Genomic DNA, 22,759 nt, shown 5'->3' with positions numbered 1-22,759 from the left:
CGATGTGTAATAACCTTGATAACATTACTCGCCGTCTGCTTTGCTCACGGCAGTCATTGAAGACCCCTCAACTTCATTCCCAACAGTAGGGTTTTTTTGCGTGCCGGTATCACGGACAAATGTTGCCAAATTCGAAGACCACCCGCAAACGATTCGATTGGGATTACCAAAAAACATCTCCCCCCTTCACGGGGAGACAAATGCGCATGTGTAGGCCAGGTGTTGAGTCACCTCGTGCCCACAGGGAAAGCGGCTACCGGGGGGTGCCCTTTTCGGACATTTGAGATGAGACATGATGTAAAGCGTTGTGAGACGCGCCACAGCATACGGGGCGGTACGTCAAAAACAAATCATTATCACGAGTGAGTCAGCCCCCTTGATGCCTCGGGTTCAAGGCCTGGAACCAGGTTGAGGATGTTGTAAGTGTCGAGGCAACGGAGCCAGCACCGCTTAGATGTAGGTTTCAAGTCTTGGGACTGGGTATCTTCACAGGGTACTCATGGACATGTTGAGACACGGGAGGTTATGAAACACATTCCTGCGGAGGGAGCTAGTAGGAACGTTGGGTTGCTCGGTAAATGGCCAGGGTCAACGGCGGCGTGGTGTATTCCGCAAATATGGCCGACTGTGAGGGCGAGCACAAGCCGGCGTGAGTAGGTCAAACGTTAACTTTTATAAGGGCACCACGGGGTGACCAGCCCCTCCCCACCCAGCCCCACCCCTCCCACCCAGCCCCACCCAGCCCCACCCCTCCCACCCAGCCCCACCCCTCCCACCCAGCCCCACCCCTCCCACCCAGCCCCACCCCTCCCACCCAGCCCCACCCCTCCCACCCAGCCCCACCCCTCCCACCCTGCCCCACCCCTCCCACCCTGCCCCACCCCTCCCACCCAGCCCCACCCCTCCCACCCAGCCCCACCCAGCCCCACCCCTCCCACCCTGCCCCACCCCTCCCACCCAGCCCCACCCAGCCCCTCCCCACCCTCCCCTCCCCACCCATCCCCTCCCCTCCCAGCCCCTCCCCACCCCCCCCCTCTCCACCCAGCCCCACCCCTCCCATTTTTGGATGCACGACAGACGTACTGACACAATAATCCCCTGTGGGCTGGTGTAACCAGGAGGTTCCTACCAGTATTAAGCCCAGAGGATTATGATGCCAACCGAATCTACCAGGGACAATGTGCCATCACCTCCGAGTCCTGGGTTTAAGCGGAGGGACTGGTCATCTCACAGGGTGCTACTGATGAACATTGTGGGGACACTGAGATCTCTTATGTTCCGAGTTCAAGCACTGGGGCTTTACCAGGAGCTGCCTACCATCTTGGGGCATTCAGCCAGGATCTCTGCAGTTTTATAGTAAAGCCCAAGACCCACTCATGGGGTTGAATTACAAACATGAACCACAATATCTTGCTCATCTCGTCAAGGAGCATAAACCATAACACGAACTCCGGTCATCATTGACTAGCCATCAAACAAACATGGTCACTGCATCGAGAGCGTTTAAATGCGCTTCTGCGCCGTCTGGAATGCTCTTACGATATTAAAGAAGCCACTGGAGCTGTGGACCTTTAAATCATCTAGACTGAAAACTCACATTTCTTTAGAACTGCTTTTTGTGTTTAGTTTGTCCTCCTTCTTCCGCACCTCCGATTATCAGGGTTGGCTACTTACGGTGGCGAAAGACGTTCAACATACATGATAGCATCAGCCAGCACCTCTAGGGTTCTATGTTCACGCCTTGGTTACTGGGAATCTCTCACGAGGCCGAAGCTCAAGCTGGAACAGCAGGACCTCTGACATCCTGTGTCTGAGCCTGGTTGACTCCACACCCAGGTGGCTATGACCTATAACCCCACACACACATTCGATCCAAGTCTGCACTTGACTGGGATTTATTCGGCTCACGGGGGCTCAAGATGAACGTCGATGGCATGGCTCAACAAACGCCTCTCAGGCAGCGCCTGAAGGGCAGCCAATAGAAGTTCCACGGTTCACTGAATGAGACGGTGCGTTCGGAGGAGGTCCCGCACCGTCTCAGCTCAGCCTGCGACAAAGTGCAAGCGCTCACCTTCAGAACAATCTCGTTGATGGTGGAAGCATCAGCCTGGAAGAACTGGTGCTTGTAGTCGTGGTTGTTGAGGTAGACAAGCTTGAACATCGCGTGTGCTGCACAAACGCACACACAAAACAAAGAACCACCAATGATTATTTTCCATGAAGACACATCGAGGGGGCAAGCAACATTGTTGGCAAGCTTCCTGTTGTTAAAGCTTACACAACCGGACAAAGGGGAGGTGTGGACAAGAACACGCAGGACCGGCCCATCTTTGTTCTTCGGAAGAACTTAATTTCATAACAACAACACAGCTAGTAATTATTTTTAGACCCAGTGGAACTAGGGAAGGCTAAGTTTGTTATTAGATACCAACGGCCAATTATTTTTATCATTACCTGGAATGCAATCTGGGTCAATGGGATCATAGCGCTGATGTGCGTACATTCACGTACCCAGATGTACAAAAAAAAACGCTTTGCAGCCTTTTGTCGAACTCCTGCTGCATGGAAGCGCTCACGCCGTATCAGCCGTGGGGTTGTTTGATCATATTTTACCGTGCGGGTTGTTAGCCACGGACAAAAATCAAACCCGGGTGGCTCAGTGCACTAGCCACTGTGCCACCACTCCACCCCACACACGAGCCATGATCAATCTGCTGCTGGATGAAGGCCTCTCACAGCCATCACCATCTCACGATTTTGCGATGCAACAAATCCACCGTGTGTCTTGCACGCGAGTTAATTTGTACACATGCTTTATCGTAGCCAGGGCAATTGATACCTAATATAAAAAAAAATTAAACAGGCATTTGGGTTTAAAATAAATACAGCAATAAGGGTGGGTGGCTGGCTGGCTCAGAGTTCTTGAGTGCACCGCTGAGATTCCGTGTTCGAATCCAGGTGGATAGAGGGCGCCACGGTGGTGAGATGTGAACTACCTCGCCTGGTATACACGAGGTCGTGGGTTCGATCCTAACCCTGACACCTGAATATTTGGAGTTTGCGCGTCTTTCAACCTGGGCGCGGGGATTTTTCTCCGGGTCCTTCATTTTTTCCACTCCCCATTTCGAATCGACATCACGCGTTTAGAGTATTCGGCTGCTATCAATTCCCACGTGACAAGTCGCTTCTCATTGGACTATCATGTGTGGGCAGGTCGCTTCTCAAAAAGGGCTATATAGCTCAGTGCACCTTACCTGGTGACAAACGACTGCACACAAAAAAAAACCCCATGGCATAAAATTTGTCCCGGCACTTCTTCTTTCGGCTAAATTACAGCTTTCAGAAGTAAAATATAGGTTAGGCTGTCGTGTGAGGAAAATGTGCAGAGCAGGTGAGAAAGTGCTGCCCTCTCGTGTGTCCGGGTGAGTCACAGGTCACTTCATTAGGTAGCTCGTGTGATACCCGCGCTTCCGTGAGCAATTTCCTCTCGAAGGGTTTTTGCGCACTGCTCTGCGAGCGTTTCTCACGGCGAGACGCCAGTAGCACAAGCGAAATAAAATTAGGAAAAATGTTTTGTTTCCACTGAACAGGAAACTTAAAAACACAACAATTCATTGCTTCACATTGCAGCGGTATCATGTCGAGTCGTGTTCCCACATTAGTACTTCTCCGCTTGCCATCGACATAACTGGCAGCTGCCGCGTTGTTTATTTTGATATTTTGATTGTTCACAACAAGCGACGACGCCGCGCTGCTCCTAGACGGCCTGCGTGAAGCTGCACGCACATTCAGGCGGCGGCGGAGTGTCGCGTCGATTAATGCACCACTTTAATAATAATAGCGGCACGCCGCTCGCAATCAAAAGGCTGCGATTTCAAATGTCTACAGCGGGGGGGGGGGGGGATGACCCAGCCCATCACCAAATCTAGGGTGTATAAAATAATACGCACAGCTTTGTTGGATGTCAACAGCCTTTGTTATGTACATTTACTTGCAACTGCCATAGGAATGTGGAATTTCCACCCGTGACTTAAGGATGTAAACAGGAGTGCCCCTCCACACGAGTTGAAGTAGGAAACCACCGACTTTCTGATAAGGTAACGACAATCTCAAGATGTTTTTTTTATGCCAGTCCTGCAATGTTGCCGATTGGACACATGTTGAGAAGAGACACCGAAGATGTAATTGGAGGGGAACAGAAGGAGTAGAGGGAGATAGATGGAGGATGCCGTGGAGCGAGATACGAGGACAGTGGATGTGACTCGACAAAAAAGCACAGAGTAGAGAAGCTCGTGGCCAGAGAAAGCCCAATAATCTGACCCATGCCCGAAAAGGACTTAAAGTTTAGGAGAGGGGATATAAGATTAATCACAACATAGGTCACAACCTGCTTGCCGTACTGCCACGCACAGCTGACACGCCTGCAGGTTGGCACCTCGCACACATGGCGGGATAGCAGGCTTTACCGCGAAGAGATTAGTAACGTGCCAGTTCTGTTTGCCGGCATTTGTTTTTAATTACTTTTATGTTTGAGGACGCCCCACTGGGAGCCTTTGACGAAGATTGCACGCTTTTGTAGTGTGTGTGTGTTGTTAATGCCTGTGTGTGGTGGCGCAGTGGTTAGTGCAAAGCACCATCAATCCGGAGATACAAGCCGATTCCTAGCCATCGCTGATATCAACGGCAAGTGCTATCTGAACTAGCGCTGGTCCTCCCCTAGGTCGACTCGGCCTTAATTGGCTAGCTGGCACAGAGTGTTAAAATGAGCACTGTGGAGATAAAGGCGGCTGGGTGTGGTCTGGCCACACTACCAACATCGGCAGTGCAGGCCTTATTAGGTCGTTGCCAACAACACTTGCCCCAACAGTCTATGAAAGCTACACAGGGGATCGTTGTGTTTGTGCATTTCACACAGTTTGTGTGTAAGCGAATAAGGAGTGTGTACGTATGTGAGTGTGTGGAGCGGTGGTGTCGGTGACGGTTAGTGCGCCACGCTACGAACCTGGTGACCCGAGTTTGATTCCCGCTCACGGCCAACACCAGTGACGATTATCTGAACCGGTCCTCGGCCTCCCCTAGGTTAACTCGGCCCCAAATTAGTACCTGGTGCGGTGTGTAAGCATCACCACTAGAGAGACAAAGGTGGTCGGGCATGGTGCAGGCCACCCACCCCCTTGTGTGCGGTGTCGGCTTTCATAGGTGCTTACTAACAGCACTTCCCCAAACAGTCTGTAAAGGCTACACGGGGGTCTGTCTTTGGAGAGTGGCGGGACAGTGGTTTGAGAAATTGCGCTACAATCCCAGCCATCTTTACCTCAATTCCCATCCATGGAGAGCGGTATCTGAACATGCCGTGGGCTTTCCCTAGGTCATCTCAGCCTTAAAATAGTGCCAGGTGCAGTGTGTGTGTGAACACAGGCACTAGGAAGACAAAGGTGGTCGGATGTGGTGCTGGTTACACCGCACCCCCCCTTGCATTCCACGGTGGCCTTAGCCGGGTGTTTGTCGACAACTTTCTACTCAAGTCTCTGACGTTAAATGGAAGATCTATGTCTGAGCGTGTGCGAGACGCAACGATGGGCCAATGAGTGCCAACCCCACCAGCCCACGTGGCTGTGTGCCAGCAAAACAGGAACCTTGGTATCTTTTTTTTCTGTTCCATATGAGCGACCAACATCTGCCTCCTCGGACATTAACGAGGCATAATTAATGGCCTGGTGTGCTGTTAATGCACGCCTGTAATCCAGTGCTCTAGAGGCGGGCTTGGTGCTGAGATTGGGCAGATTTCATCAACATGCGCTGCCACGCTCCCAGCCTGCGAGGTGACGCTGAAGATGGCAACGCAACAAACAGGTTGCCAGCCAATGTGGAGGGATCGTTTAGTGTTATATTGTCGTATGTGCGGGTTTTTCTTCGAGCAGTCTTTCTTCCAACAAGGGGTTGGTCAAACGCCCCAACGCAGGACCCTCCCAAAACAAGTCCCGAGACTTATTTTATCACCTGCTGATTAAATTGTCAAGTATTACTGCAGTGGCTAGAAGTGAAGACGATTTGTTTGTCGCTTAGTCACGCATTTTTTTTTAATTCCGATTGCACTATGGGCATCACACCGCCACGAAATTCAGTACCCCCTTTGGATCACTCGCACGGCGGTGCGCGCAACCCTTTGTGTCAGAGAACAGCCCACGGAAGTGGGTATCACAGAGCTACTTTTCGAGATCCCTTCGAGTGACCTGTGATCCACGCGCAAAAGAGGGCAGCACTTTGACAACCGCTCTGCATATGACAGCGAGGTTCATCGCGCCACCGTCGAATTTATTTAGAATTCTCGTAGCTGGAATTTAGCCCAAATTCAATGTGATCGGCTTGATACCATTAATCCGCCACATTTGAAGGCAAGGAATATGATTTTTTTAAATAAATGCTGTGTCTGCAATAAGCCTGAGACTGAATGCATTGCTAATGCAAGTCCCTAGTTCCAAGTCGATCAGGAGCTTAACAGTTATTCTTTGTTAACTAACTTGGTTCCATTTATGCCAACTATTAATCCATTCATTCCCTATATTAATCCATTAATTCCCACTTAATCCATTCATTCCCACTAGTAATCCATTCATGCCCACTTAATCCATTGATGACCACTATTCATCCATACATACATACAGGAATGCCTAAAAGTAACGTTATTTTTTCAGTAGGGTCCTTCATTTGGCATCTTTTGGCAACCCTATATACATTGGGAGCAAATTGGAGTACCCGGAGAAAGAAAACAACGCAAGAGGGGGATGCCACTTACAGCTCCACACAGAAGATTTCAAAAACTCATCTACTGTCTCGCCATCCGCTGGCCACCTTGCAGGTGAGGAAGTCTTTAAGCATCACAAACCAATGCGACCCACCAATGCTCATCTGCCAAGTGCTGTATATCACATGCACGTTGTTGTCGTCACCACCACCACCAGAGTTGTCTTTTCCCTCCCTGGAAGAGACTTCTTGAGTCTTCTACTCACACCGAACGAGTGTCTGAGATTCCACGTTCCTGTGGCGAGGGCCCGTCAGAGAAACAGGATGAATACAATTGACCTGCATAAAGTGATCCTCGTTTTGTTGATGCCCGAGTGATGGAAAGCGGAAACAAGCCCTAAACAGTAGTTGAAACGTTCCAATTGCGAGCCGCAATTCTTTAGAATATAACGTTATTGCTGCTGGTGATGTTTCTGTAACTGCCGCTGCGAATGAGTCACTGACCATTCCTCTCTCCGTAATCCCGGCCACTTGGGCACAGAAACATGACATTTGCGTCAGAAATTTTCGCGCAGAAATGTTGCCACCACCATCACTGCCGCCAGCGTCGACCGCAACCGCCGCCGCCGCCATCACCACCGCAGCCACCGCCACCCGGCGCTCGTGTGAACGCTGATTGATGGTGGCGTGCCGTGCTCGCAATTAATCAGCAAATGAAATTGTCAGCAGAATCGGAGCGGCGGGTGGCGGCGCGATGCAATGATCACGGGCCTGACAGCGCGTAGTCTGTAAAAAGCGCATTATTTTCCTGAGCCCTGCACACGTCGCCATCTGGCCGACTAATCAAACATTCCCTCGCAGCACCACGCCCGCCGTGTGTGCCTTCGCTGTTAACGCTTTTTTTGGAGCTTTTTCCCGCTCCTACAACCCAATGCTCTCCCCCCCCCTCCCAGTCGTCCGCCCACCTTTCCCGTTAAGCACCTGCGTGCCTGCCGCTCGCTCGCAAAGACATTAGGCCGAGCGTAGCAGCACGGAAGCACAATTTGTCAACTTTTAATCAAGCGTAACTTATGCGAAGCGAGGCTGACAAGGTCCGGCCTTGGCAGCCAAATGAGCAAGAGCATGGTGCTCGTCTGTGAGCGGCCCAGAGCCTGTGGTGGAAAATCGACGATAAAAACGGAGGTAAATTTTATTTTACCAGGTAAGGCCCACTGAGCTATGTAGCTCTTTGTCAGAAGTGACCTGGCCCCAAATGATAGCTTAACAAAACTGGCATATCGTGTGCCAACTCATGGCAGCCAAATAAACTACTCGAAACGCATCTTTTTAAATGTGGAGGGAAAAACCTGGAGGAGCCGGGAAAAACAACCACGCGACCACGGGGAGAAAGTGCAAACTCCAAATATACAGGTGCCAGGATCCAACCCACGACCTCCTGCATGCCAGGCGAGGGAGTTAACATCTCGCCACCGCAGCACCTCATTATTGTTGTGGGGAACAATATTTCCAAAAGACGACAACTGTTGACTTCTCACAAAATGGTACTTGCTTTAGCCACAGTGGAGTAACGATGGACTGAGTAAACCACCAACATGGATTTGTGAGTCGGGCACCCTTGCCATCAGCACTTTATGGCCAAATAAGATCATTCAATTCTGAAATAAGAGTTGTATGTACTCATGTTTAAAACTTTTCCACAAACATCGATTGTATCTAAATTGTGCTATCAGTCATGTCATTCACTGAAGAGACATTGCTCTGAATTCCCTCCGTGAGCAGAGCAAATAAGACTCTCACCCAGCAGGGTGGGGGCAGTTCAAATCCCGGTCAGGGGTCTACTCAGCATACTATTCAGACAAAGACCCCAGCCTCCCACGCCCATAGCCTTAACAGACCGTCGGGGCAAGTGCTGTTAGCGAGCACCTATTAAAGCCGGCACGGCACACGAGGGGGTGGGTGGCCAGCACCACGCCCGAGACCACCTTTCTTCTCCCCAGTAGCGATGTTCACACACCGCATCAGGTACTCATTTAAAGCCGAGTCGACCTAGGGGAGGCCCAGGATCAGTTCAGATAATCATCACCGGCGTTGGCCGTGACCGGGAAATAAACCTGGGTCGCCGGGTTCGTAGCGTAGCGCGCTGACCGCTGCACTACCGTTTCCCTATACCAGCGTACCATTCATAGGGGGGTCAAACAAACGTGTAGCGCATTATTGTGGGGTGTGAACAGTGCTCATTCTATCGAGAGACTGGCCACCACCATGAGAATGTGGAATTTCCACGACCAACTCAAGGCCACACCTACATTTCCGCGCCACCCCACGTCCATTCGACACGACGTTACGTTCCGCGTACATATATCTCGCAGCACTGCGATGTGAACCGTCCTTCTTGTTTCCGTAGTCGGGTTTTTGTACGGACAAGCTGCTGAACGGGACGTTGGTTTTGTAACAATGTCCCCCCACACCCCGGAACCCAAAGAGGTGTCGAACAGCTACGCATTAACTCGAGGAAGGGTTCGCGTGCGTGCTGGGTAAGAGCTCAAAGTAATTCGGCAGTGCCTAATCATTGCAAACAGAAAAAAAGGCTTCCTCCTGATTTAGTGGGATGCGAGTGTTGTTTTAATTTTCCTTTTTTTTTCTTACCGAGATTTAACTCAATTCTTCTCGAGTCTTAATTTTGTATCGAATTTCTTGGTAAGTGAGACAGATGCCATCCCGACACGTGCAGCTGTTTTAAACTCTTAAATGCACAACATCCTCGTGCATTTTAAAAGCGCACGGTGATAATCACTGTTACAGTTAAACAAATTATTTTGTCATGCTTGGTGCGTTGGCAGCGGACAACCACAATTAACAAAAACTCACATTCGTCACGTAGAATTATACGTGCTATGAAGCAGGGTCATTGCCCGAAACGTCGCCTATATTTATAGTTTTACATCATGGCCGCAGAGTGATTGCAGTTAAATCTTGTTTTTTTAAACATTATTTCTGATGCACCCCCGCTCTGGAGTAATTTACAGGAAATGTTCTAATTATTTCAATCCTCTCAGAGAAAAATGTGAACGCTGAACACCGTCTCAAGAGGGCACACATTCGCACCTCCGATAAGCACGGCTGGCTATGTGCGGCGCGAAAGAAGTTACGTACACATTTAACGTATGCGTGCATCGTGACAGGTAGCGGCGACTTGGGGAGGCCTTCCTCCGGCAGTGGACTTCTTCTCTCGTACGGCTGATGCAGATGCACAGCATCAACTACAATCTCAGATTCAGGTTCTCAAGTCAGATAACCGCTTGAGGAGCAGCGGAGTGGATTCGTATTTGTGGGATTGAACATTGCGTCGTTCTACCTTGAACGGTCTGTTCTGGATGACAACAGTCGCACACTACTTGAGAGTTTTTAATTTTCTATTTGTGCACCATCGGGTATCCGCATCTACTGCCATGGTTTGTGCAGCGGATGCGGTTTAGGGTGGACCATGAGCTTCGTGGTAGATCAAACCCAGCGATCTTCTGCGTTGGGTCTTTCATGGAGGTGTTTGTTTGCGAATTATTTTTGAACTCCATTCAGCTTTCCAAGCAAGCTTCAGTGGACTGATCATGGCTGATGCATCATTTGTGGTGTCTCAAAACATTCTTAATTTTCCCTGGAAAGACTTTTTCAACACGTTTCCAAAGAACCAGGAGAAATCACTTCACATTTCAACAAGTTGTGAAGATTCATGATAGGTTTTTATCAAAGTGAGGTTTAAAAAATATATATTATAGATTTTTCAAAACTCCGTGTTCTCTAAGAAATTCAACTTATTTGAGTAACATTTTTCTTTGGGGATATTTATTGACTGTTCAGGGGGGGTCATGCTGAAGGCAACTGTCAGAGGCCACTGAGATGACGGGAGGAGATAGACCCACGCGTACGAGGGAGACGACAATTTAAAACTCTGCACAGAGTCGGCGACCTCCTTGCTGTACACTGTAGAAAGTCACCCCCGCCACTCTGCATCAGGGCCGAGGCGATCCGCACGCCTTGTGTACATGGCGATCTCTGCGCGATCCACCAACCCCGTACCTCCAAAGCAAGGCGGGGGTGGTGGGGGGGGGTTTGGGGTTTGTATGTATTATATACGATGTAAACGTTGAACTACTTTCGCACCGTTATGTAGCCAAACCGTGCTAAAATCGGAGAGAGGTGCGAGGCGCACATCGGCAGCGAGCGCGGGCTCACGGCCGACCACGCGAGCCGGGAGAGGACGGTGCGGCGCTGGCCGTGGCGAATACGGCGGCGGCGTTGTCGTCGCGAGCGTTTATTAGCGCAGCTGCTACCGCCGCTGCCAAGCGGGCGAGCGGGCCGTTGTGCGGCTGGCTGGCTCCGCTCCGCGCCGTGCTGACATCTCATCGGGCCACCGACAAGCGCGCGTGATTAATAGCGGCGAACGGCGGCAAATATAATAAGGAAGCATGTTGCAACTATTATTTAAATGTCAGGGCGGCGGTGGTGGTGGGGCCTTTTTTTTTTCCTCCCTCTTTTCTTTCAGGGAGGGGAGGCTGGTGTGGGGGTGGAAGGACCACCTGCTTTCGTCGGGAGCCGGGCGATTAATTAATGGGCGAGAACACAGCCGCGCGTCGGACGCCTGCCGGAGATTACCATAATGAGGCTCGGCGGAGTGGCGGAGAGCTGCCGGCTCCTGCCGCGGGTTATCGAGGCTCGCGCGCACACACGCGAGCGCGCGCACACGCATGAGCGTGCACGCGCGTGTGAATATTAATAGCCCGACCTCCCCACCCTGGCGAACCGTGCGTAGCCATGCTATGCCCGTGTCGCACGGCGAGTGGAATTTTTTTCTGGGGCGGCCAGGCTACGTTTGGTGCAGTGGACACGAGCATTCGAGTTGGGTTCGTTCGTATTCTACCGGTTGCTTGTGTTGACGTCGAAGCATCTCCACCCCCACCCCCCTCTTGCTCACATCTGTTGGAAATTCCACATTGCTATTGCAGGGGGCCAGTTTCGCCCCCTGCAATAGCAACTGTAGACCCCTGGGGATGGGCTGTGCCGATCCCCTCTTCGATTCAAGTGCTTGATCCACTGCCAGTCAGCCAGATGAACAATATTTTGTGTACACTGCTGACGATGTTTTTGTTGACCAGGGGACATGTCTAATTCTCTAATTGAGATTAAAATTGAGATTAAAATGTTCTAAATCGAAGGAAAACATTGTCCATTATGCACAACCGCAGAAGTTATCCATAGCTACAAGTGAAGAGTTTATAGAACTCCACTTGGGTTGCCTCTCCTTCCTTCAACGGTTTTGCGAACGTTCGCGAGACCATTGATAAGCCTCATTCGGGAGGAAAGCGGCAGTGTGCGCGCAAAGTGCACGCAAACAAAGCACGCCCGCACCAATATATCCTTCAGTCGAGTACAAGCAAGGAGATTGTTTACTCCACCTCGGTGCCAGTGCCGAGCGGAAGGGTGGAGACAGATAGACACGAAGGACACGGTCGAAACTAGACCACAAAAGCACACGTGGAACACGGCAGACCGGGGAAGGTGGACGGTGCGTGCCCGTGTTCTTCGCTGCCACGAAAAGGCAGAGGACAGAACAGGCACGAGAGAAAGGACACGCAGGAAAAAGAGTGGAAAAGACAGGCAGGTAGCGGATACAGGCAGACGGACAGACAGACAGACAGACACAAAGCAGGCAGGAAAAGGCAGGCCAAGACAGATTGACACAAAGACAGACACACTGGCAGTCTGGCAGAAATACAGACGGGCAGACAAGTAGGTATACGGAACGGGCAGAATAACAAAACAAATGCATCCGTGTACACTTTCGCCACTTGCCACCCTTTCGCTGCTGACGTTCAATTAAAAAACAAAACCCCGCGAATCCCAACGCGTGCGCGAGCCGAGCGACACCCTGGCGGTGGGCTCGCGCGAGGACGCGTGTGACGGAGCGGGCGCTCCCCGTGACCTCCGTGCAGCGCGCTCTCGGGCACCCTCTCCCCGCAGCTCCCATTGCCTCCTCTTCCTCAATCACTCTCCCACTTGCTCGCTCCGTCCATCTCCCGCTCGCTCGCTTTCTGCTTCCCCCTCGCTCTCATTCATACTCCCTCATTAACTCTTACTCGCTCGCTCTCGACCTTCTCATTTATCTCTCCCTTGTTCACTCTTATTCGGCCGCTGTGTCTCCTGCTCTCATCTGTCATTCTCTCTCTCACCTCACACTCTCTGAGATTCTCGCATTTGTCCTCCCTCCCTCACACTCACTCGTTGTATCTACCCATCTCATTCATTTTGCTCCTCTGCCTCACTCCCTCTCATCGCTCTTCCTCCCCAGCTCACTCACCCACTCTCATCTCTCACCCCCCTTCCCCCTCAGCTCACTCACCCTCTCTCATCTCTCATCTCTCTCCCCAGCTCACTCACCCCTCTCTCATCTCTCATCTCTCTCCCCAGCTCACTCACCCCTCTCATCTCTCTCCCCAGCTCACTCACCCCTCTTTCATCTCTCATCTCTCCCCAGTTCACTCACCCCTCTCATCTCTCTCCCCAGTTCACTCACCCCTCTCATCTCTCTCCCCAGCTCACTCACCCTCTCCCATCTCTCCCCAGCTCACTCACCCCTCTCTCATCTCTCTCCCCAGTTCACTCACCCCTCTCATCTCTCTCCCCAGCTCACTCACCCCTCTCATCTCTCTCCCCAGCTCACTCACCCATCCCATCTCTCTCCCCAGCTCACTCACCCCTCTCATCTCATCTCTCTCTCCAGCTGACTCACCCCTCTCATCTCATCTCTCTCCCAGCTCACTCACCATCTCCCATCTCTCTTCCCAGCTCACTCACTCCTCTCATCTCTCATCTCTCTCCCAGCTCACTCACCCCTCTCATCTCTCCCCAGCTCACTCACCCCTCTCTCATCTCTCTCCCCAGCTCACTCACCATCTCCCATCTCTCTCCCCAGCTCACTCACCCCTCTCTGATCTCTCTCCCCAGCTCACTCACCCCTCTCATCTCTCTCCCCGGCTCACTCACCCCTCTCATCTCTCCCCAGCTTACTCACCCCTCTCATCTCTCTCCCCAGCTCACTCACCCCTCTCTTCTCTCCCCAGCTCACTCACCCCCTATCATCTCTCCCCAGCTCACTCACCCCTCCCATCTCTCCCCAGCTCACTCAACCCTCTCATCTCTCTCCCCAGCTCACTCACCCCTCTCATCTCTCCTCAGCTCACTCACCCCTCTCATCTCTCCCCAGCTCACTCACCCCTCTCATCTCTCCCCAGCTCACTCACCCCTCTCATCTCTCCCCAGCTCACTCACCCCTCTCATCTCTCCCCAGCTCACTCACCCCTCCCATCTCTCTCCCCAGCTCACTCACCCCTCTCATCTCTCTCCCCGGCTCACTCACCCCTCTCTTCTCTCCCCAGCTCACTCACCCCCTATCATCTCTCCCCAGCTCACTCACCCCTCCCATCTCTCCCCAGCTCACTCAACCCTCTCATCTCTCTCCCCAGCTCACTCACCCCTCTCATCTCTCCTCAGCTCACTCACCCCTCTCATCTCTCCCCAGCTCACTCACCCCTCTCATCTCTCCCCAGCTCACTCACCCCTCTCATCTCTCCCCAGCTCACTCACCCCTCTCATCTCTCCCCAGCTCACTCACCCCTCCCATCTCTCTCCCCAGCTCACTCACCCCTCTCATCTCTCTCCCCGGCTCAATTACCCCTCTCATCTCTCCCCAGCTCACTCACCCTCTCCAATCTCTCATATCTCTCCCCAGCTCACTCACCCCTCTCATCTCTCTCCCCAGCTCACTCACCCCTATCATCTCTCTCCCCAGCTCACTCACCCTCTCCCATCTCTCATCTCTCTCCCCAGCTCACTCACCCCTCTCATCTCTCTCCCCAGCTCACTCACCCCTCTTTCATCTCTCATCTCTCTCCCCAGCTCACTCACCCCTCTCATCTCTCTCCCCAGCTCACTCACCCCTATCATCTCTCTCCCCAGCTCACTCACCCTCTCCCATCTCTCATCTCTCTCCCCAGCTCACTCACCCCTCTCATCTCTCTCCCCAGCTCACTCACCCTCTCCCATCTCTCATCTCTCTCCCCAGCTCACTCACCCTCTCTCATCTCTCTCCCCAGCTCACTCACCCCTCTCATCTCTCTCCCCAGCTCACTCACCCCCTCACTCACCTCTCACTCGCCAGCTCAAATCTCTCGCACGCTCTCACTCCCCCTCCCCCAGTGCACTGTCACTATACAGTACATCTCTACTTTCTGACTCTCTACTGCACACTCTCAGTCTGTACCTTTCTTTCGTTCACTTATTCACCCTCACTCTGTCACCGTCTCTGACCTTTCGTTCTACCTCGCTCACTTGCTCACTCTTGCTCAGCTCTCCCCCAACTCACATTGCCACTTGTTCTCTCTCCAATTCCCCAGCTCCCTGCCTCTCTTGCCCTCTCTACCACTCCCCCAGCTCACACACTCACGCGCCCTCTCATTCTCTCCAGCTTAAATGCTCTCTCAACTTCCCTCCGACACTCACTCGCACTCTCTCACCCTCCCCCAGTTCACACTTACTCTCATCTCCCTCTCTCCTCCGCTAAAACTCACTTATCCTCTGACTTCCTCCAGCTCACACACTCTCAATCTCCATAGCGCACTCTATCACTCTCTCTCACTCTCTCCTGCTCACTGCCTCTGTCGCTCATCTCTCCCTCCCCCCAGGTCACACTCTCATCTCTCACTACCTCTCACTCATCTCTCCACAACTCACACACTCACTCTCCCCCGGCTCCCTGCCTCTCTCTCTCTCACTCTCCCCAGCTCACACTCTCACTCGCCCTCTCTCTCGCTCACTCTCCCCTGGCTCCCTGCCTCTCTCGCTCGAGCATCCGGGGGAGACGAGACAATCAATCACGCCGCTGTCGTGGCCCGTGCCGTCACCCGCGCGGGATGGGTCAGCGATTGGCGGGCGGCAGATAGCGCGGCGGACAACAGCGTTGGGGGGGTGGGCGGGCGGGCGCGAGGGCAGTCGCGGGTGGCGGGTGGACACCGCAATTAAAGTTAAAAACCCGCGAGACGCGCTCCCTCTCTCGGAAAAGGTTATCGGGCGCCAGCGTAACGGAGGCCCGCCGCTGGCCGCTGCTTCGCACCGATTGCCGCACCGGCGTCGGGCGAGAGTCTCGACAGCAAAGGGGAAAAAGTAAAGAACGCGCCGGTCTCGCTCGGTGGGCCTTCATGAAGGAAAGAAAAACACGTTTTTAAATTATATTCCCATTTTGCCGTCTGCATCGTGCCACGAGACAACAAGCCGCCCCCCGCTCGGAAACAGTCGCGCTGTGTCGGCGACCGACACTGGAAGTGCAAGCCACAGGAGTCGTGCTTCTGTGGCGTCTGGGTGGTGCAGTGGTCACGCTCGTGCCTCACAGCGAGAAGGGCTGCGAGGTGCCTTTTTGGGTGCAGTTTTTATGTCTTCCCTCTATTCTGCATGGGTTTCCTCCAGGTTCCCTGGGTTCCTCCAATATATCAAAGTAAAATACACGTTGAACTTAATAAAAAAAAATATACGATGGAACTGATCAATTGCCAAACATTCCAATGCTCTAGAGTGGCAACATCTGTGCTGTAAATTGAATATTCCTGTGGCAGTGCCTGGACTACCCCACAGGGCAACTCTACTCCATTTTAGTTCCGCCGTCATGTTTACACCTACTAATGAATTTGTGTGGCTCGTATATGATATCAGAAAAGGGCCGAATAGGCCCTGTATTATAAACATCCGGCATCGGCGCAAGCAGCACTCTCCTCCCAGACTTTTAAGCAAAGGAGAGCACCCCCACATTGCCCATCGCCGACCCCCAAGGTCACCGGAATGCCGACACAAGCGAGATGAGCCCACCAAAAAAAAATGTTCTGCCTCTAAGATTGTGTTTTTTATATATGCAGGTTCCGCTACTCTCCTCTATTCAGGGACTTTACAGGTGACTGGGTCTAAAAGTTTGCATGCATTGTCCAGGTTTGGCACAAACGCACGCTAACAATAACGCTCTTCTCGTCCTCCCAAGCCCCGAGCATCAATCAGATGCTGCTCGGTACCTGCAGCGTCAGGTTTTTTTTTTTACCGTGCGAGTGGGGAGCCGGGCGAATGGGCGGGTGAGTGGGCGGGCGAGCGGGCGGATAGATGACGGAGGTTATAGAGAGTTCCAGGAAGAGGAAGGCATCATCGCGGTCAACTCTTTGACGCGACGAGCAGAGCAGGACCGGTTTCAAGTGTCTCCCCTGCTCGAACGTTCCAACGACTTTTCCGCAATGTTACTGCCGTTCGCTGGCCAGCGCTCTGTGATCCCAATGACCCCGAGGTTCGAATCACGGCCACGACAAAGGTCGGTGGCGAGCGGTATCCGAACCAGTCGCGGGCGCCCACACCCCTTTTTACCAACCCTGCACTGACCAAACGTGAAGTACGGTCAACTCTCACGACTGACGTGGCATGGGGAGGGCTTTTACCCATTTGTGGAGTAAAAAAAGAGGTCTGTAAATAACTTTTATTATTTGTTTATTTATCCGTATGCTGTTGAAAATATGGAATTTCCATTCGTCGTCAGAACCACCAATGGAGCCGCAATGCTCATATGAAAACAAAATACGTTGCCAGACAATTGACCAGAGAGCTTCATTCAAAGTTGTATCTTTTTTTTTATTTGCTGTAAATGTAGCTCACTAGTGGCTGGAAGGGTCATGTGATCCCATTACAGCACGTACGAATCAAAAATAATTTTACACTTATGGTTCGACGCAGGTATAGGGAGCATAAGAATGGAAGTGACTTTATAGGCCGTTGCATGCCTAATTTCTCTACCCAGTTTGACTCCCCAAGCATTCACCAAAAAAAGATTTTCCATTTGGTCAAATGACAGCTAATTCGCAACAATGGGCAGTGGATCACTATCTCAACAGTTGTAAGCTTGGCGCTCACAACAGCTGTCGGAAGGACAACTCGGCCGGCCGGCGTGCGCGTGGGCGAGTACGTGCGTGCGTGCCGAGTACCTGGGGCCTTCTCCTCCACCATGTCGCAGGCGCACAGGAGGTCCGCGTCTATCGACACCGGCTTCTGCTTGAAGAGGAACTTGGTAGTGGTCTTCTGTGGGGTCACGGGGTCAATCTCCACCTTGTCACCCGATATACCTGCCCGGCACACGCGACGCCGCAGACGTAAGCACAGGCTGTTAGCTGGAGGACGACCGAGCTGCTGGCAAGCACCCGTTAAAGCCGTATGAGCAAATCAGAATTTTGAATCTTTATACTGGAGGAATCCGATGAGCTATGAAGCTCTTTTTCACAGATACTCTAAACGCGTGTTGATTCTAAATGCGGAGGGAAAAACCGGAGGACCCAGAGAAAAATCCATGCGACCACCTCCAAATATACAGGCGTCGGGGTCGGGATCGAACCGACGGACTCCTGTAAGCCAGGCGAGGGAGTTAACGTCTCGCCACCGCGGCTCCCTAACACACGGCTGGAAGGGATGTGGCAGATGGGAGAAATTGGGCGATGGAATGGTTGTGAAAGGAGATAGCATGGCCGAGAGAATGACCACAGTGGAGACAGAGCAATGAGATCCGAATATTTATACTGGAGGAATGTGATGATGTCACAGATGTCCAGTGGGGGCATGTCATAACATTTCAGCAAACAATACAAAAAGACAATAGGCGTGCCAAGTATAGTAAATGTAAAGAAACCGCTTACAAATAAATATGCAAATAAATCAAATTTTTTATCTTACCAGGTAAAGACCACACAGCTATTAGCCTATTTTTCAGAATTGACTGGGCCACAAATGACAGCTCAACGAAGTGGCTTATGACCTGGAAATTTATAGCAGCAAAAAATACTACTCGAAATGCATCTTTCTAAATGTGAAGGGAAAAAGCAGAGGACCCGGAGAAAAATCCACGTGACCACGGGTAGAACGTGCAAACTCCCAATATACAGGTGTCGGCATCGAATCCACAACATCCAACATACCAGGCGAGGAAGTTAACATCTAGCACGTTTCTCATGCACGGGCGTGGGGTGGATTGTGGCATTGGCAGGATGAGGGATATGCCGATGGAGTGGGACAGGCATCCGTCCGACAGTGTCGAGCGTGTGGCTGCTGATTCTGTTTTGTCAAGAAGCCATTGAGAGGTCACAGTAAGGTGAGGCCTATTGGTCACGTAAATGAAGGCGTGATCTATTTTGTCCAGTCGCAGCCATGTCCAATTCTCACACTTGAGGAAGCGTTTCAGGATGTGGCAAAAGTGGGACAACGACATTCTTTGAGAAATGCCATTTGCTGGAAAATAAAAACTAAATAAATCCCACGTATAAATAAAGAGAAACCTGTGTTTTTTGTGATATACGTTGATCGACATCCTTTGTAAATCCAGTCAATGTCTTTAATATCCAAAGGAAGCTTAAACTCGAAAAACGCAGTACTGCTCTTGCTGGTTACATACCCAGTCTCAATGCTGTTTGGCTGCCTGACACAACTTTGAACCTTCATTTCTAAAAGACTTTATAATTGCAGGTGCACTCCAGGGACATCACGGCAGGGTGCCCGACTGATTTTTAAATCTCTCTCTGGCTATTAAGTCTGAAACTGACATCCAAGAGCCCAGGCTATACAGCCCAAGTATGTATCTCGAAGATTAAACATGTTCCTTTTTTTATTGCATGTTTCCTTTACGGCGCTGTCTGCCCAACGCCCCACCGTCTATACGGTTCAACACAGGCATTCCTAGATGCAGCAGCTGCTACTTTCTCCCCCACCAATCTCCTCCTCTTCCAACCTCAAACCCAGCGTGTAATGTCCCAACGTGATCTGATGAGATGTGTCAGCGAGCAGCGTGGCAAATCTCGGTAAACTCAACCGGCAATCAGTCGGCCAGGCGGCACGGGGAATTACTGGTCGCACTCTCTCTCTCGCCCGCCCACCCACCCACCCACCAACTCGCTCGCCCGTCCGCGTGTGAGCGAACGAACACACACACACACAAAGGGCCGCCCTCACCGCCGTGCGCGGCTGGAGCACGCTCCTCTGCCTCCCAAACGAGAAGTGGCAGCACAAGCAGCACTCCATTTACCAGCAGGGATTATGTTGGAGCGTCGTGGGAAAGGGCGGGGGGGGGGGTATGGAGCAGGGGGAGCTATCATTGCAGCGTGCAGGGGAGGGGGCGAAGGGGACTGCGAGGCAGGAGAGAGTACACGGCCTGCGTGCATCCGTGCTGTGTTTGCATCCGGATGTGCGTTTTCCACCCTCTACCCCAGCAGAGGCAATTTACAACGGAATGCGGATTAATAAAGCATCTACGTGTGACTATGTCTTGAGACTGTGGTACAAATTAGGCAAATGGGGCCCCATGTAAAGAATTTGAACGGGCTTTTTTTTTCACGAGAGGAAGGAAAGAGGGGTGTAACAACTCGACAGGCTCGAGAAGGGACTGGGTTGACATTATTGTCAAGAATGTAGGGCACCCATACCTAACAGAGAGGATTCTTTCCTTTAGACATCTGGTGGTTCTCGGCAGCATTGGTTTAATGAAGCCCGACTCGGCTGACGAGACAATGAGTGGACAAACCAGTGCAGAGTTGGCTCGCAATAAACCGCTGCTGCTGAAATACTGCACTCCAAGAAGGTCATGTGGCTGACGGGATGTGTTAAAAAAAGAAAGTTGCGTTTTTTTGTGTTTCGTGTGGGTGTATTTTCCGCTTATTTTGTTGTTGTAGGGGTGTTAGCCGTGGCTCAGCGGTACACACGGGACACTACGAATCCCGAATACACGAGTTCTATTCCTGGCCGTGGCCAAGCGGCGGAGTGATATCTACACCAGCGGTTGGCTCCCTGCCCACCCCCCCCACCGCTGCACCAGCGTGGTGCATGTTAGCCAACCAACGCAGCTTGCAGAGGCCTTCTCATCCAGCAGTGGATGGATAAAGTGCTGTAAATGTTTTCATGGAATAGTACGCGAGATATTCCTTGGCATGGTCGTATGCCGAGCCGAAGAGGGAGAGTGATGAGCCTATACGTCAACAATAAGGGAGTCTAGGCATGGAAGCCAGAGGAAGGGAATTTCAGACAGGGCAGCAGTATAGAAAGTGCCACCTTCCACTAAGAAGTGGCAAGACAAAACAATCTTTTTGGTTCTTTCGGTAAAGTCACGTAGAAGGGAAGTAATAAAATAATAAAAATAAAACATAATAAAATCATTCTCACGACGTTTCAGCCACAACGCAAGCAGCCGTCCCCAGGTGAAGACCAGGTCTGTCGGGGAGACAGCGTCTGAATGACAGACCTGGTCTTCACCTGGGGACGGCTGCTTACGTTGTGGCCGAAACGTCGTGAGAATTATTTTATTATGTTTTATTATTATTATTTTATTACTTCCCTTCTACGCGACTTTACCGAAAGAACCAAGAAGATGAATCCCTGCAGTCACGAAAGCTTTAAATCGAAATTTAAGACGGAACAATGTCACATTACAAACCAATCACTCTTATATGAAGGTGGACCCATGGGCTTTGCTTATCTTACCAACGGTAGCAAGAACTCCTACCAGACGTTATCCGTGGCTCCCAGTAGTTCGGTCGTTTGATTTATAGTTTTTTCAAATGTCATCCTGTAGAGTTGGGTTGGCCGATTATTATGAAAGCTGTATATGATGGTTATGTCTTGATTTGAAGCTGTCGTGACCGCAGGAATCCATATACGCTCTGGTTCTTTCGGGAAAAGTCACGTAGATAGAAAAAATAACAAAAGAAAACACGACGTTTCGGTCGCAACACAAGCGTCCGTCTTCAGGTGATGATGGTTATGTTTGTGTGGTCATTGGTGACTGGGATCAAGTGATAAATTCACTACGTTTGAGAACCTGGTGTAATCACAGGTGGCTTAAAGCAGATATAAAATCCAGAATGTCATCAGGTGCTACGATTTGATCATTCAGCCTGACACGCCACCATTTCCAAAATGCATTTACATTTAAGTGAAAAAATATTACACGCACGTACACGAAACCTGAAAGCAAACACTACAACTCACAATAATTCTAATTTGCGTTCTACACCTTGACCCTGTCCAAATATCCCCGTGAGGGTTTATTTATTTATTATTGTTTAGCACAGCACCGCGGCGAGAGCGGTGCAAGGCATCCGACCGGAAAAAATAATGATAGTAGTGTAATGAAACAAAAAAACAATAAAACAAGTCGCGGGACTGCAGGCAGGAAACAAATAAGTGGCGGTCAAGACATGGGGAGGTGAAGCCCTTTTGTTTTATTTTCCGGCTCACGGAGCGGCTGCCCCATTAGTCAGAACCTGGCCACCAGCGCCAAGGTCACCAAAGGCCCATCATTCAGCGGACATCAGTAGGGGGGGGGGGGGGGGGGAAATCCGCGGAAGCCGCCCGCTCGGCCGAGCCGCGGCCCCCTCCCCGCCGCGGCTCAGAGCTACTCAATCAATCGATGTCGTCTTTAACTTGGCCAGGTGAGAGCCAATTTAGAGTCATTACGTCCCTTTACGAGCGGTGGCCCACTGAATGCAAATAAACACTTTCGGGATTGCGCTGGCGGCGGTGTAGAAGATCAACCCGAAAAGGGTTGATCACTGCGCTCGAGAACAAACAGTGCGAGCTCGTAGCCGTGCGACATTAAAGAGGCCAGTGCGTTTTCAGGGAAAGCTGTAGTCTGCCTACGTTTAGTGAACTAAATTATCAATGCAGCATTGGTTTATTGTTGAAAATAAAATGTAGAATTCGGTTGTTTTATTTATAAAGGCCATTGCCTATAACATCTGCTTTCTAAATAAACAAATAAAATGCCCCGACTGTGCTTCCAAATCCCAGGTTTTTCAAAGCAGCAGCATATTGGAAAATGCGGTCTCAAACTATAAACCACAATCATCTTTCACCCCCCCCCCAACCCCCTTCTCAAAAGGGGTCACGATGCTCGTTTCACATTACGCAG

The 22,759-nt window shown here is 51.3% G+C and overlaps 1 protein-coding gene across 3 annotated transcripts in view; it reads right to left on the bottom strand.

Moving 5' to 3' along the window:
• Nucleotides 1-22,759, bottom strand: part of MAPKAP1 (MAPK associated protein 1) — a 123,441-nt gene that overhangs the window by 5,930 nt on the left and 94,752 nt on the right. For all 3 annotated transcript variants that reach the window (XM_078603521.1, XM_078603522.1, XM_078603523.1), the window contains 2 exons: nucleotides 17,802-17,939; nucleotides 2,072-2,169 (listed from right to left, as the gene is read on the bottom strand). In XM_078603521.1, the coding sequence (XP_078459647.1) occupies nucleotides 2,072-2,169; nucleotides 17,802-17,939 (236 nt within the window). The remainder of the gene's footprint in view (nucleotides 1-2,071; nucleotides 2,170-17,801; nucleotides 17,940-22,759) is intronic.

The sequence above is a fragment of the Lampetra planeri genome, chromosome 20 (genome assembly GCF_965212315.1).
Source record: "Lampetra planeri chromosome 20, kcLamPlan1.2.h2, whole genome shotgun sequence".
In the NCBI taxonomy this organism is placed as follows: domain Eukaryota; kingdom Metazoa; phylum Chordata; class Hyperoartia; order Petromyzontiformes; family Petromyzontidae; genus Lampetra; species Lampetra planeri.
The sequence above is the reverse complement of the archived record's forward strand: the minus strand, read 5'-3'. Positions and strand labels throughout refer to the sequence as shown.